General features: G+C 43.0%; 1 protein-coding gene across 1 annotated transcript in view; it reads right to left on the bottom strand.

The window, feature by feature from the left end:
* Positions 1-15,351, bottom strand: part of PDPR (pyruvate dehydrogenase phosphatase regulatory subunit) — a 30,694-nt gene that overhangs the window by 5,695 nt on the left and 9,648 nt on the right. The window contains exons 4-17 of the mRNA XM_081119805.1: positions 13,907-13,988; positions 13,649-13,812; positions 12,610-12,731; positions 11,702-11,819; positions 10,816-10,965; positions 9,651-9,843; positions 8,404-8,528; positions 6,128-6,283; positions 5,809-5,942; positions 5,290-5,438; positions 4,497-4,609; positions 3,310-3,404; positions 1,911-2,000; positions 272-454 (exon numbers count right to left, since the gene is read on the bottom strand). Of these exons, the coding sequence (XP_080975931.1) occupies positions 272-454; positions 1,911-2,000; positions 3,310-3,404; positions 4,497-4,609; positions 5,290-5,438; positions 5,809-5,942; positions 6,128-6,283; positions 8,404-8,528; positions 9,651-9,843; positions 10,816-10,965; positions 11,702-11,819; positions 12,610-12,731; positions 13,649-13,812; positions 13,907-13,988 (1,874 nt within the window). The remainder of the gene's footprint in view (positions 1-271; positions 455-1,910; positions 2,001-3,309; positions 3,405-4,496; positions 4,610-5,289; positions 5,439-5,808; positions 5,943-6,127; positions 6,284-8,403; positions 8,529-9,650; positions 9,844-10,815; positions 10,966-11,701; positions 11,820-12,609; positions 12,732-13,648; positions 13,813-13,906; positions 13,989-15,351) is intronic.

The raw sequence follows: 15,351 nt of genomic DNA, 5'->3' as shown, positions 1-15,351 counted from the left end.
AATCAACTCAGAAAACTTACCCAGAAAGCACTCTGCTCTCTTTTAGACTAAGTGCTGGAAACAAGTGTTGCCAGTTTATTTTTTTCACATTAAGATGTTCTAACCCATAGATACTTTTCATTCTAAGGACATCCTAATCATTGTTCACCTAGTGCTATCACCAAGGTTTCACTACTCCCACATTTTCCTTCCACGTCAGCCCCTCTTCCTGCTAAGGCAGGTGCCCTGCATGGGCAGGGGAGTCACAGTGGAGTGTGCACAGACACAGTACCTTCTCTAATTTCACCCGAGACTCTCGTCCACATTCCAGGGGGGTGGTGAGGGTATTCAAATCCTGACCCCAGAAGGCAAAAAACTTCTCAATTCGGAGACTACGCAGAGCATAATACCCAGCATTCCGGATTCCATATTTCTGCCCAACACTCATCACTTCATTGTAGACATGTAGGGCATACTAGAGGAAGAAATGAGAGGTTAGCAGACCTTCAGATTTCAACATGGAGTGTATGTGAGGTGCCCGATGGCGGACACTATTAACCTGGACAGGAAACGGTTGTATAAAATTTTCAGGATGTTTCATCAACAACCAAAGTGCTACAGCCCAGGAGTAATGAGCCACTGTCCTCCTTAACTCAGACTTAATCTCCATGAAAGTAGTATCTGCATCTTTTCACATCTCCAAAATGTCTAGGAGAGTAACATAAGTACTTACATAGCAATTATTAATTCATAGAAGCACTGTCACCACCCAGTAATGACCAAGCTCAGAACTGCTTCTTGAATAGCCCACTTACCCTCCACAGGCTTCGTTCTTTGCCCCAATACTCTGTGTGCTGGCCCATGCTATGAAACGTCTGGTTCACATCATTCTAATGTGTGCGCATAACATCTGGTTTTTTACACAGAATACAGCATATGTGAGTGATAGAAAGAGCCAGGATGCATCCCACAACATTGGCCTCTCATGTTTTCTTGATTCCAGAAACATGTAAGTATCAAATAACTTAGGTAAACACAAAGTTCTCTAAATTGAAAGCAAAATATTCAATCCCTATCTAAATATACTTTAAGCCTAAAGCCCAATAGCAGACTATGCTTTGTTGTAAAAGCTGTAAAATGAAAGACAAAACAAGACAGAATTAAGTCAGAGAAAGACAAATGCTATATAATCTCACTAGTATTTGGAATAAAAAAATAAAAACTCAGAAATGATTAGACTTGTGGTTACCAGAAGTAGGGGTGGAGGGAGGGGAAATTGGAGGAAAGTGGTCAAAAGATACAAGGTTCCAGTTACAAGTGAAAAAGTAGTAGGGATGCAATGTACAATCTCCTGACTATAGTTAACACTGCTGTATGATACGTAGGAAAGTTAAGGGAGTCAATCCTAAGAGATCTCATTACGGGGGGGGGGGGGGGGGGGAATCTTGCTTTTTCTTTTTGTATCTATATGAGGTGATGGATGCTAACCTTATGGCAGAAATCATTTTGCAATATGTGTAAGTCAATCCATTACGCTGTACTTATACACTAATGTATCCCAATTATATATCAATAAAACTGGAAAAAAACAACAGAAAAATCAGCTTCATTGGTGTTTTAATTCAGTCTGCTGCTCTATAAATTGCATTACTGCAGGTGGTGAACAGGCAACTACTGAACACACCACCATGGTCAGACAACTTTAAATGTGGACAAGGGGACCACACAGCCTGTGGTGTGTGTGAGTGAAACACCTGAATTAGCGAAGTGGAGGGAGAGAGCAATGGAGACTGGCAGGGAAAGGAAAATAAAAAGCTGGTACCTGGTTTCTTTAGCACAGCCTATTCAATTACCGAGGCGCAATCAGACATGGCTCTAACCCTGCCAGGCTCAATAGGTGTGGGAGCCAGCACACCTTCCGTGCCTCTCACCTCTATGGGGATATAAAGCATGAAGCCTGGCTCTCCCGTGTGCGTCATGCTCATCACCCGGATCCCGTTTGCATAGCCCACACTCATCTCCTGTGGAAACAAAGGGAGACAGTGTCAAACCTCCAAGGGAAGTGGGATGGATGCCTGAGGTAAACCCCTCTCCTTAGTTCTGCACCCTTTGACCCTAAAGGAGAGACATGTGAATGAAAGAATTTCATCATAATGGTCTGTTTCCAGGTATCCAGGTCATTAGGAATGGAGCACAGCCTCTACGTATCTCTTCTCATGAATGTCATCAATTTCAGGAGTGCTAGCCAAGCATGAAATACTACTTTTGGAAAGTCCTGCTAAAAGATTTGTTTTAGTCAGGTGTGTGGGGAGCAATGAAAACCAGGCAAATGTCTCCTCTGGAGGACTTGGCAGACAGTCCTGGGCACCTGCCCACAAAAGATCTGATGCCTGATGCCCACAGAACGTGGTTCACCTGCTACCCTAGAGTCTGAGACCAAGCTTCTAATGTTCAAAACCTGTTCACAGCAGCTCAGTTACCTCTGTCTCAATTACTGTTCCCATAAAGGAAAGTGCTAAGTCCCAGATGGCACTACAGCAAACTGTTTCCACAGGAAACCCAACATCACGGGGTGCTCTGTGAGCACACATACGTGGATCACTTCGTCAAGAAGCAAAGACAGTGCTATGAAGGAGTCACTAACGGCTATGTGAGAGTTATCTGTTTCTTTCACTCTGCCATGGAGGAAAAAATCAACTTTGGATCCCAACTTTGGTCTGAACTTCAAAGGGCCTCCGTCAGTAACTGTCCCCAAGCTGCTTGTTATAGGTTGACAAAAACATCTGTCCATTTCGACCTCAAATCAGCCACTTCCTCAAGAGCATTTAGTTGTTTCTTTTATTTAGTTACAATTTGTTTCACTCAGCTGCTGTGGCCAAGTATAAGAAAGAAACTTATGTAAGTTGTTTAGGGATTCACCCACACCATTTATTACCTGAAGATGCCACATACACAGAAGCTGCTGTTACTCTGGGCATGGGAGAGAGGAAGCGTTGCTGGAGAGAAGGGACCTGACCCTACTGGTGTTTTCTGGCATCAGTGCCATAATCCTATAACTTAGAATTTTAATCTACTGCTATAGAAAGCAATAAATATATAGAACTGATATTCAGAGAAGTTAAATCCACTTCAAATATATCCTAATGCTTATTAAATAAGGAAACCTTGAAGAGTGAAAAATAAAGAAATGAATTTATTCTGTCATTTTATTTACTTAATAAAAGTTGACACACTTTGTGGGTGTTAATGCTGTAGTAATAACATGTAATTGCCATCTCTATTAAAGATATTCCCTGCCCATTCAAAAACTAGAACTTTACTAGCACCTACCTTGCAAAAGAGACTTGGGAAGTGGTCTGGCGTCATAGGGGCATAAGACAACTCAGACAGCACATCCACAGCTCGAGGACCAATCAGATTGAGGGCTAAACAGAAAAAGAACAAGAGATGTCTGGCTGCTCCAGGTAAACGGCTGAGTCAATGGGAAAGGTGTGTTGTGGACTTGCTCACCTGTGACCAGGCCTGGGTCACAAGACCACAAAAACATTCCTTTGCTTAGGCAACCCAAGGTGTACCTAATTCTGACAGATACACCACTCCTGACAGGCCTGCTAAATGCAGCTACTGACTGCGGGCATGAGAAGGCCTGATTAGAGTGTTTCCTCTTCCTGGGGGCACAGGAAGGCAATATTCCATAGCCTACGTTGCAGTCAGATGGGATCATGAAACCAATTCCTGGCCAATGGGACAGGAGCCCACTTCCAGGGCCAGACATAACCCCCCTGCACACTTCCCATTCTCCTCATCTTTCCAGTGTGGCTACATGAGGGAAAAGGCACCAATCCCAAATCAGGACCAGGAGGAGAGCTGCCCAGTCACTCTGGATCTGTCATGTTTGTGACAGCAGCTTCAACTACCCACATACGGGCCAGAAAACAACTTTGGTTCAACAAGATTCTGTAGTTTGCCAATCTGATAGCAAGAGTTTATCATATTTGCTGCTACAATGAGTTGAGAATGAGGGACTGGTGGGACAAGAGCAGGAGTAGGTTAAGTCGGGGGAGGGGTCAGACCTGGAATGGTGGGGTGGCATTAGAGGAGGGCTGCTCCCGACAGAACCGCTGAGACAATCAGGAAATTTAAGTCATCCTTAAAAATTATTTACTCATTAAAAAACAACAACAAAAAAACAAGGGAAAATTTTGAAGAAAATAAAATACTTAGATAATATAAAAATGCCTCAAAAATTATTTAATCTGGAAAACAAAACAGAAAAATTATTTACTCATTCATTCAACAAATATTTGCGTTCCTACATGCTGTCTGAGGGGACATAGCAATGAACAAAACAGTAACTGAAGAACTCATTCCATGCTTCACTTAAAAAAACATACGAAAGTATTAAGAGATCAATTTTCTATAACCAGAGAGCCTCTTCCACGCTTCTAATACTGACAAATCCAGATCCACTGGCCTTTCCTCACTCAGCTGACCCCTGAGGACCCCGAGAGAGGTACCTGTGTATTTCCAGGTGACATCCTCCAGAAGCAGGTTGCTGTCTTGTGGCATGTGCTTCTTAAGCCAGGCCCAACAGTGGACCTGCTGGTCGGTTGGAGAAATCATGAAGAAACTGAAAGTGAGACCCACAAGCAATCAAAACCAGGTAGCAGCAAGAAGGATCAAGAAGCAATCGAGCCCAGCCTGCGTGGCTCAGTGGTTGAGCATCGACCTAGGATCCAGGCGATTGGGGTTCGATTCCCGGTCAGGGCACATGCCTGGGCTGGGGGCTCGATCCCCAGTTGGGTGCGTGCAGGAGGCAGCCAATCAATGACTCATCACTGATGTTTCTCTCTCTCTCTCTCTCTCTTTTTCTCTCTCTGAAATCAATATATATTTTTTAAAAAAAGAAAAAAGCAGCAATTTGAGTTCTGAGCTAGTTTCAAAGCAATGAATAGAATTCTGGCAAATGGGCTCTCTCAGCTTTCAGAGCGCCAGGAGCATGGAACTCTAGGACACACCATGTAAGGACAAGCAGAAGACTGGCTTCTGTCACTGTATAGAATACAAGATAAAATGTCTTCTCTCAGTAGGGTAATTTTCCACATCAAGTTTTACATAATCGCCTAAGTTTGTTTTTCTTGCTGGTGATTTCTTTTTGTATTGGGCTGCTAATGAACTGGCTGTGGGGTAGTGAAATTTTCTGTCCTTGGTATAATTCTGCTTTCCTGGAGAGTGAGCTGGGTGCTCTGCTCTGCCACAGCACCTCAGGGAACCAGTGCTGGAAGGAACTAGCACGGCAGCTGACCTCACCTGCGCTTGCTGAGGCGTGCTATGCTGCAGTCATTTTCATACCCTCCACCCTCGTTGAGCATGCCGGTATGCACGATGTGGCCCACAGGCACATCAAGGTCATTGGAGAAGAGGTACTGCAGAATTTCTAATGCCTGATCTCCGGTGGACTGTAGGGTTAAGAAACAAAGCAGAGAGAGCACAAGAGCATTTGGCTGGGTAACACGGCCTGATGAGCAATGCAACTTGCTAAGAAAATTCTATTAGCCAGGACTAGTGCAACAATGTTTGCAGATCTACGCCACTGCAAGAAGCAACACAGAAAGCTAGCTGTTGATTCTAATGATAAATGGGCCTCTGCAAGCAGATTAAAAACCAGAAACAAAGCTATAAAATCAGGAAAATGTTGTAATAAAGATAAGACATTAAAATATACCAGAGTTCTTACAGAATCAGTTTTGAAGAGACAGATGAAAAGAAGCAGCATTCAATAACTATGTACCGTTTCCTAGTCTGTTACACTGGTTCCCAAATACTTACTGTTATTTCAAACTTTGTGAAAGAGGACATGTCAATGACACATACGGCTTCCTTACAGCACTTGACTTCAGACTCCACAATGTCAAACCAATCCGGCTTATAGAAAGTCTTGCTCTGCTCCAATGCCAGGAGGTCTATGGAACAGAAAAACACGAGGGAGAGAGAAGGAGGGGATTTATACTGGGGAGTCTCCTATATAGTTTACTATAGCAAATTTTTATTATTTATTCTTCCAGGAACACATTCTAACTACATACATTTAAAAAGTTTTATTCTCAGGGCAAAAAAAGTGAACAGAAATGAGAATGTGCCTCTTTACCCTTGTCTGGTGGCACAAAGTATTTTGGCCTCTCAAATCCATGTTTTTCCATCCACCTGGCTCCTTGTGCATCCAGCCGGTCATAGAGAGGAGATGTGCGTAACTGCCTCCCTGTCTGGAAGTCCCAACGGGGAACCTTCAAGTCATACAGCAGAGCTAGAACAGATAAGAAGAGTCTACGAAAGCCCAAGCCACAGAGCTGAGTACCCACTATCCACTAGACTCTGGAGTTGCTCCCATTCAAAAGAGCATTCTTTCCAGGCTAATGTAGCATAATTTGCCAAACAGTACCCAGTATAACAGGCATGCTCCAGAAGAAAGAAAAATACTGCAAGAGATAGTATCACCCCTTCATAGTTATATAGCTATGAGTCACATGACTCTGCATCTCTGTTCACAATTATGGTTCCAAATTAGTAGACAGAAACAATGGAAGAAAGGTCATACAGTGGTACCTCGGTTTTCTAATGTAACCCGTTCTGGAAGACGGTTTGAGTTCTGAAACGTTCGAAAACCGAGGGATCCAAAGCCGAAAGCCGGGCCTCAGGATCTTGCCCTCAGCAGAAGCCGCGCGGGATGTTCCACTCCCAAGGCATGTTCGAAAACCGAAGCATTTACTTCCGAGTTTACGGAGTTCGTGACCCGAAATGTTCATCAATGGAGATGTTTAAAAACCGAGATACCACTGTAGTTCTAAACTTTGCTGAGCTCCGTAGGAGGAGAGATCAACGTGATATCTAAGGTCACAGGTGGTTACAAAGTGTGAAAAAATGGCACTTGATTCTTTACAATGCCTGTACTGTTGGGATCTCAGACCCATTACAGATATTTTCTCTCTAATGTTTAACCCATTTCTGAAATGAAAGAGCACACAGCAGACCTGATTTGGTGGTTCTGAAACCTTATAGGTTGCACAGTATTGTCCCAGTGACATTATACACGTAACAAAGCTAGGGTCAGAATTCATTTCTCCTAATGTCCAACCTGCAGCAGCAATGAGTAAAAATAGCCAGAAAGACTGTGAACTCTAGTCCCTTCGAAAGAGAAGACCTGACCTCACACCATTCCACACAGGATGTACACTGGGGTAGTGGGAGAAGTTGGGAGATTAAAGATCAGGAAGCCACACTGGTTTTCTTACATTGTGACAATTTGTCAATCTCCGGCATTTTAGGTTCTACTTTCCCCTTCCCCGTTTTCTATCATGCCTGCAATTTCTATTTTATGAGAATCAGAAAATGCCATTAAACATGTCATATCATCAAGGAAAAATTCAAGCTCAGTTATGATTTGCACAGGTTCTAAAGTAACTATGGGTGGGGAAATCTAGTCTTATGATAGTTCAACATTTTAACCAAAGTATTTACTAAAATTAAAGAAGCTTAGCAGTTACACATACTGATGCCAGGTCCAAGTCTCTCCCAAATATGCGATCTCTGCCATAGGCCATGCAGTGTTAAAGGTCATCCAAATGTTCATGATGAATGGACCCTCCAGCTAGTAAACCAGCAGTCTATTCTAACCAAGAACGGTGGCCACAGCCAATGTAGAAACTTAGTCCTAAACATAAATATGCCCAAAATATTTAGACATATGTTGGCAAAGTCTGAAAATAGTTCCTCAGTATAAGGAAAATGAAATTACAATCTGATTTTGTATCAATTCCTGACACAAAAGCTAGAAAACAAATGAGACAAGGTAGAGTAACCAGTTAAAATGAAGAGGCAAACCCTTCAAAGTTGGAGGGAAGCAAGAACAAGGAGAAAGAGCAGGGATGTATGTTTTATATTTACATGAGAAGTGGTTTCCTATGTTGCCACTATATCATGGGTTAATGACAAAATCACTCAGAGAAGCTTGAAGCTTTGAGAATAACTGGGCAGGTTCTCTGTCTTGGAAAGCAAACCATGATCCCAAAGACCAAGCGGGGAGCGAGAGTATTCACTGTGACACCGGCTTTCCAGGCACAGTGGAAAGCAGGCAATGCTGGGAACATACTAGAAGCTGCTGCCCCGGTTCTGGCAAAAATTACCACCCATAAGTCCTATTCCACTGTCCTACTCCATGAAGAAAACAGGTAATAGATGCAAGAAAAAATGTTCCATAAATATCACATGGGCGACCATGTCCCCAACACAGGCCTGAAACAGTCAAACATCACAAGCTCAGCTTGAAGCAACTACTGAAGAACTGAGGAAAATCTGTCCTCTGGATGACACAACAGGCCCCAAATAAAACACCTGCAAGCAGGTGCCATAGGGTAAAGCTCCACTTACGCATGACTTCCATGACCCGGTGGCGCAGAAAGGTGCGGCTGCTCTGGAGGGCTCCAAAACGCTTCAGGTCCAACTCCCAGACGTTTTCTGAGGGGTAACCATACACCATCCATTCAGCGAGGTACCTGTTGGGGGCGGTGGGGAGGGGGAGGAGTTGGGCCTCAGGTGTGATACTTTCAACACTACCAGGAATCAAGAACCACCAGGATCAAAGATCCTGTCTTGTCAGGGACTGGGTGGCGATTCTGGGCAATTTCCTTCACTTTTCTGGAACAAACATGGATCCATCTGCTGCTCTCATAAGACCACTACGAGGATTTTGGCTCTAATGATAAGATGCCCCAGAAAGTGTTTAAGACACAGGCACATCTAGGAAGAAATAAAACTAAAATGTATACAAATGTGCTCTAATTTATACATCTAATGTGTTTAATTTTGTTTCTGTAAAACAGTCTCCTCAGGAGGTTATACAGTTATCTGACCACATCTCTGCTCCAAAGGTTTTTGGTAACTTCACCTCCGTAACTGTTTTCAGAGCCCTTCTATAATAAGTCACTCAAGAAAAATGACCGCCCTAATTTTTAAAAAAAATTTTTTACATTGTAGAAATACACACATAAATTGACCATCTCAACCATTTTCGAGTGTACAGTTCAGTGGCATTAGTACATTCACGCTGTTGTGAACCTTCCTCACCTTCCATCTCCAAATCTTTTCCTCTTCCCAAACTGAAACTCTATCCATTAAGCAATCATTCTCCATTCCCTACCCCCAGCCCCTGGCAGTCACCTTTTTACTATCTATCTTTATGAATTAAACTAAGTATCTCATAGAAGTGAATCGCACAGTATTTGTCCTTTTATGACCAGCTTATTAAATTTTTATTAGTACCTAATTTTTAAATAAAAACTTATAATACTCAGCATGATCATCTATCTCACTCACCATACTTGGATGTTTCCAAATTCAGGTATGCAAAAGGACCCACATTTGTTACAACTGAGAGTACACAAGAACATCCATCCCACAGGTTTAGTGGCTAACTCCAACATAGGAGTTCCAAAAACCTTCTGCACAACAACATTTCAGGAATATCAGGAGAGCCTTCCATGGTAATTACTTTGAAGGGGACACTAAAATTACATGTATCTTATTACTAACATACCATATTTATATGTTATATGCCATTTTAACAAGTCATTCTAGAAAGAAAAAAGCACAACAAACTGAGTGTGACAAAGACTTACTTTCCAGCTCCTCCACCAAATGAAAGGCCAGCAGAATTCATTCCTGCCAGGACGAAGTAGCCCTGAACCAAAGGAGACTCGCCCATGATGCACCTCATGTCTGGCGTGAAGGTCTCAGGGCAATTCACCAACTTCACTATCTCCAGCATCTCCAATTCTGGCATCCTACGCAGGAGGGAGCTCAACAGGGGCTCTAAGCAATAACAACAAAGCCAAACAGAGTCCTCAACTTGGGGGAATTCAAAACTTCCAACTCCTCATACTTTCCTACTCCCTGTCCTTTCATAAAATTTCTTGGGAGGGATTTTCTAAGAAGAGCCAACTGGGCCATGTATCAGAAAGCAGAACACTTGCTGGAATTATGGAACACACCTATGAAGTGCCTGGCATGAAGAATGAGAAAGAAGATATTCTGGAAAGGAAAGGAGCTATGGAAGAGCAAATAACACGTGGTTACAGGTAAGGATCTGAAGGGCTCAGTGCTATAGCTCTCACGTGGCACCTAAGAGATGCAATGAAAGGGCAGGGTTTTCTAAGTTGGGATGGCTGCAAAAACATGCTCAGCCTGCTTTAAAGTCAGTACATCATCTAGGAGTAATCCAGTGGACAGTGGTAAGAGGTGACACCAGAATGAAGCCTGCTGGTAGGTACATGGGATTTCCTTATGCTATGCTCTCCACTTTTAGAAGTTTAAACTATTTATTGTGGAAAATTTCATTTTAAAAAAATCAGTTAAGGTAGGAAGAAAACTCCTCATTATAGACTTTCATATCTTTTAAAGTTGGAACCTTGTGACTATATTAACTATTCAATAATAAAATTAAAATTATTTTGAGTAAAAAACCATATTAACAGAGTAAGTCTGCTTTCTAAAAATTTCCTTTATCTTATATGAAATCCTAAGAAAAGGTTTCCTCCTAGCCTAAAATTTCAGCAGTGATTTTAGGTAAATAAATAAAAAACAAGCCAAAGTCCAAGATTTAGTCTCCTGAATCTGCTACTGAGTAACTGTCCTGAGACCAGGCAAACTCTGTAGCCTGCCCTCCATAACCTCCATATGGGGCTGTTAGAAAGATCAAGTAAGGTGCTATTCTTGAAAATGCTTTGAAAAATGTAACATCTTAGATAAGTATAGGGCATTATTATGACTATCTAGTTCACACACCAAAGTGATCCCAGTCTTCCTGTAGATTCTGAATCTCCAGCTGGTTCTTGCCCTCAGTGAAAATTGGTTTCGGAGTTTTCTCAAAGCCCCCAGACAAGATGCCACCCTGCCAGCTGCGGATGTAAATTCTGCCATCAGCATCCACGATAGCTGAGGAAGAGAAATGACAAGGGAGTGGGGAGTAGAAGAGAAAAACAGGGGTTAGAGGTAAGCCAGCTTTCTAAATGGACAGAAAAAAAGCAAAACAGAAACACCCAATCACTACTGACTTTATTAACAAAACAGCGTCCCATGAAGACATCAGCTTTAAAATACCTTTCCAGGTCGAGGAGGCTTCTCCCTCTCACCATTATAGTGGAGCCTGTTTCTCTGATTACCTCTTACTAGATCGGTTACCTAGAAGCTCTGACTTGTCCTCACAACAAACTACGTAACTGCCACTGTGCCACGTAAGCCTAAAAAGAGGGGGGACTGTGAAGCCCATTCCAGCCATTCAGGCCTTTGAAGTGAAATCAAACCTTCTCCTACAGCACTCAGGGTCCCTGAATACCCTGAGTTTATAGCCTACCTATGACATTCCCACAATATATAGCATTCAAGTCAAAAACTCCAGCTTATATTCCAAATTCTGTCAATTTAGACCTCTGTCTGGGACTACAATTAGCTTGCAAAAAAAAAAAACCAACAAAAAAACTGCTTAAGCGGAATGCCCATTTTGGCCATCCTTTCATAGAGTTCTTAAAAGTCAGAACTGGGCCACCTCCCTATAACATGCTCTAGAAAAGACAAGACGCTTTCGGGCAGTCTGTCCTTAGCAGAGCGTCTTCCTTCAGAAGCCAGAACAGTGGCAAGAAAACAAGATTAAAAACAAAGTGCAGGTCCTCACTTGGTGTGTTGCTCTGCAGAGGGGTCTCCAAGGGGCGAGTCAGGAGGTAGAAGTGTTCGCAGGCATGTAACGGGATACTAATCGGCTCCTCGTTGGACAGACCCAGCTCGTATGCCCACTACAAATGCACAGATTGATTTGTGGGTGGAAGAGGAACAGAAAGACAAATGAGCAAGTTCAGCCACTTGAAAACAGTTTAATTTCAAGTGGCTTGTGTGTGCTCTTGCAACAGTGTCAGGTGTGGGAAGCCAAGACTCAGCCTGCTTTAGTTTAATTATCTGTATAGGGAGCAACACGAGACTTTTTAAACCATAAAACTTACTTTTAGATCAAAGGAAGACAGATTTTACCAGTAGCAAAAGGAACTCATGGGGAGTAAATGAGGCCTTTTAACAAAATGCCTGGCCTCAACGACAAACCCCAAGTACCAATCATAAATGAACTTCACATGACAAGAAGTATTCCTAGGTCACCTTAAACTGCACAGTGGACGGAAAGGACCAATTGTCTTCAAAGCAGAAGCAGCTTAGTGTTCTAGAAATTGAATCCATGCTCCTGACACAATAAAACAGCCTAATACTTTATTTGCTAGATTGTAGAATGAAATAAACCACCACAGAAAGACCCAATGCCAAGGATTTATGTCAATGCCCAAGTGCTTCCTGGCCCCCTGACAGGGGAGCACCAGTTCACCCAGGGAGGAGGAAGGAAAGGCCACCGCAACTCTACTGGGGGAACAGAACAGGTGTCCTCTTTGGAGTACAAGAACCCTGAGTTTTCCTGCCCACACAAGAAAGTGTAGTCCTGACATCTGTTTCCTTTTCACTATATAATCTTAAGTCTACACCAAAAAATCCTGGAGATGAAAGGTAAATAAAACCAGTGGCCCGCTATTGTTACTAACCTACCTGACCAGCACAGTTGACAAAATACTGGCATTCGATCTGTCCTTTGTCTGTCTCCACGCCAGTAACTTGACCTTTTTTGATCATCACGTGAACAACACTTGTCCGGTCAAAGATCTGAACACCTGTTCCAAGGTAAAGAAAGAGTTGGGAGCTGGGGCATCAGTCCTCTGATGTTCCAGAATTAAAGCATCTGCTGCAGATTCTCAATGCATAAAAAAATACTGAAGAGGCCAGGTCAATGCTTTAATTTAAAAAAACAAACAAAAAACTATTAGGAACCACATCCTCAGGCTGTAAATGAGACTTTCCCAAGGTTAAAAATGGCAGGCAGCCCAGCAGGGCATGGCTCAGCAGCTGAACATCGACCTAGGATCCAGGAGATCACAGTCTGATTCCCAGCCAGGGTACATGCCCAGGTTGCAGGCTCAATCCTCGGCCAGGGATGTGCAGGAGGTAGCTGATTAATGACTCTCTCATCACTGATGTTTCTCTCTCTCTCTCCCTCTCCCTTCCTCTCTCTGAAATCAATAAAGATATATTTAAAATAATAATAATACAGCCTTTAAAAAAAATGGTAGGAAAATATAATAACCAACTTTAATGCACAATTAAATTCCAGGAATTATAAAAGGGGTAGAGAAAAGTTCAAACGGCATCCAAAACCCTAACCTACCCACATCATGAATCAGTTCATTCAAAGTGCACAACATTGTGGACACCGATGTGTCTTCCCCTCACTCACTGCAAACCCGGGACATGATCCAAGCTATGAATTAAATCCTCAAGGTGTGTTCTAACCTTGGAGCTTCTCAGTTCAGTGGACGAAAGGAGCCCCTTAAGTCTGAAGTGTACTAAATCAGCACTAAAGCAGTTCCTTAGGACTTTAATAAGAAAAATGTGGCCCTGAGGAAAGACAGTAACAGATAGTGTATTAAAACAAAAGGAGCCAGTGGACAAAATGGTAACTGAGTTGGTGTCATTGCCTATTGTGAGACACTTTCTTAGACAACCTCTTCCTCCCTAATCCCAACCTGCTTACCATTTTGTGAGGCAGCACTTGCCAGGGCGAGAGCCACGTCAGCAGAGGACACCACTGCATCCTCTGGGACATGCATGGCCCCCACCAGGTCATGCACATTGAGGAGAGGGTGCAGTTCCGCCACTTTCTTAAGGGAGATGATCTCAGAAGGGATGCCTATAACACTGCAACAGAACACAAGGGGACAATGACATCACTGGCCCTCCAGCAGAGGTCAGGGTACAGTGAAGCCAGGACAGGCTTCAGCCTCATACGTACTTCAGCCTTGAGTTGATACGCTTCAGGGAGATCAGCCGGTCTTGAGTCTGGGCCAGAAAGATGGAGCCTGTCCTTATGTAACCTGTAAGAAAGCCCAGACTGAGACAGATCAGGACAAACACAGGGTGGCAAAGAGGCAAGCTGGTGAGATTATAAGTGCGAAGACCTGTGATGAGTCCTGGGACTGCCACCATCCAAACATTCTCAGCTCAGTTTTGTGAGGATCAAATGAGATTTTAATGCATATAAAACCATTCTTAAAAACAAAAAATCCCTGGCTAGTTTTGCTCAGTGGTAAGAGCATCAGCCCATGGACCAAAGGGTCACAGGTTCAATTCCTGGCCCCAGTTGGGGCACATGCAGGGGGCAACCAATCAATGTGTCTCTTTCACATTGATGTTTCTCCAGCGCTCCCTCTACCTTCCATTCTCTCTAAAAAAAAAAAAAAAAAAAAAATCAATGGAAAAAGTATCCTAAGGGGAGGGTTAACAACAAAAAAAAAAGAAAGACACCGTTGCTAAAAAAGTCTTCAGGGTGTATAACTGATTCCATTATATTCTTTTTCTTTTTTTTTTAATCCTCACCTGAGGATATTTTTTCCATTGCTTTTTCAGAAAGAGTGGAAGGGGGAGAGAGAGAGAAATACTAATGTGAGAGAGAGAGACATCGATTGGTTACCTCCCACACGGGCCCTAACCTAGGCCGGGGAATGAGCCTGTAACCAAGGTACGTTCCCTTGGCCAGAATCAAACCTGGAACCCTTCAGTCCGAGGGCCAATGCCCTAACCACTGAACAAAACCAGCTAGGGTTCCATTATATTCTTTACTGTTTAGATTTTCTTCCCGGAGTTTCAATGCAGTATAACCCTCTGGAATACTTGGCCTTGAGACAGTAGATGAATGGCTGGAGGCCACACATCTCAGGTGCAGAGCATCCAGGCCACACAGCTCGTGTTCCAGCTGAGGCACTGCCTGCTGTGGGGAACCATGTCCTGGACTCTACGCTGCCTCTGGCTGGCAACCTCCTGCTTAATCTACAGGCACCCAACAGCCTTCCAACAAAATCCTTTGCCCAAGGTAGCCAGAGTCATGTTCTGTTGTTTGTAACCATCGTACCTGACACAACCTTATTACACTTGGGTCAATGATAAGCCTCCAAAGTGTAATGACTTTCAGTTCTTATGAAGAAAGAGTTGAATCCATCAGTTATCTTTTCAAAGGAAGTACAGTGAGAATAACTTATTTTGTTAATTTTTTTGAAATCATCATATAAATATACCCTTCACTGACATGACAAGAATGTCTCAGTTAGGGGAACTGAAATGTCAGAGATTGGTGTTTAAATATAGTAGATCTGCCAGAGTGTCCAGTGATTTCTGGGATTAATCACAGCCTGAATTTCACACTGAGAGAGACAAAGGGTTCAGAGTTATTTTCTACTCACT

This window comes from Miniopterus schreibersii (assembly GCF_964146895.1).
Source record: "Miniopterus schreibersii genome assembly, chromosome: 18".
Taxonomy (NCBI): Eukaryota; Metazoa; Chordata; class Mammalia; order Chiroptera; family Miniopteridae; genus Miniopterus; species Miniopterus schreibersii.
This window is presented reverse-complemented; position numbering and strand designations above follow the sequence as displayed.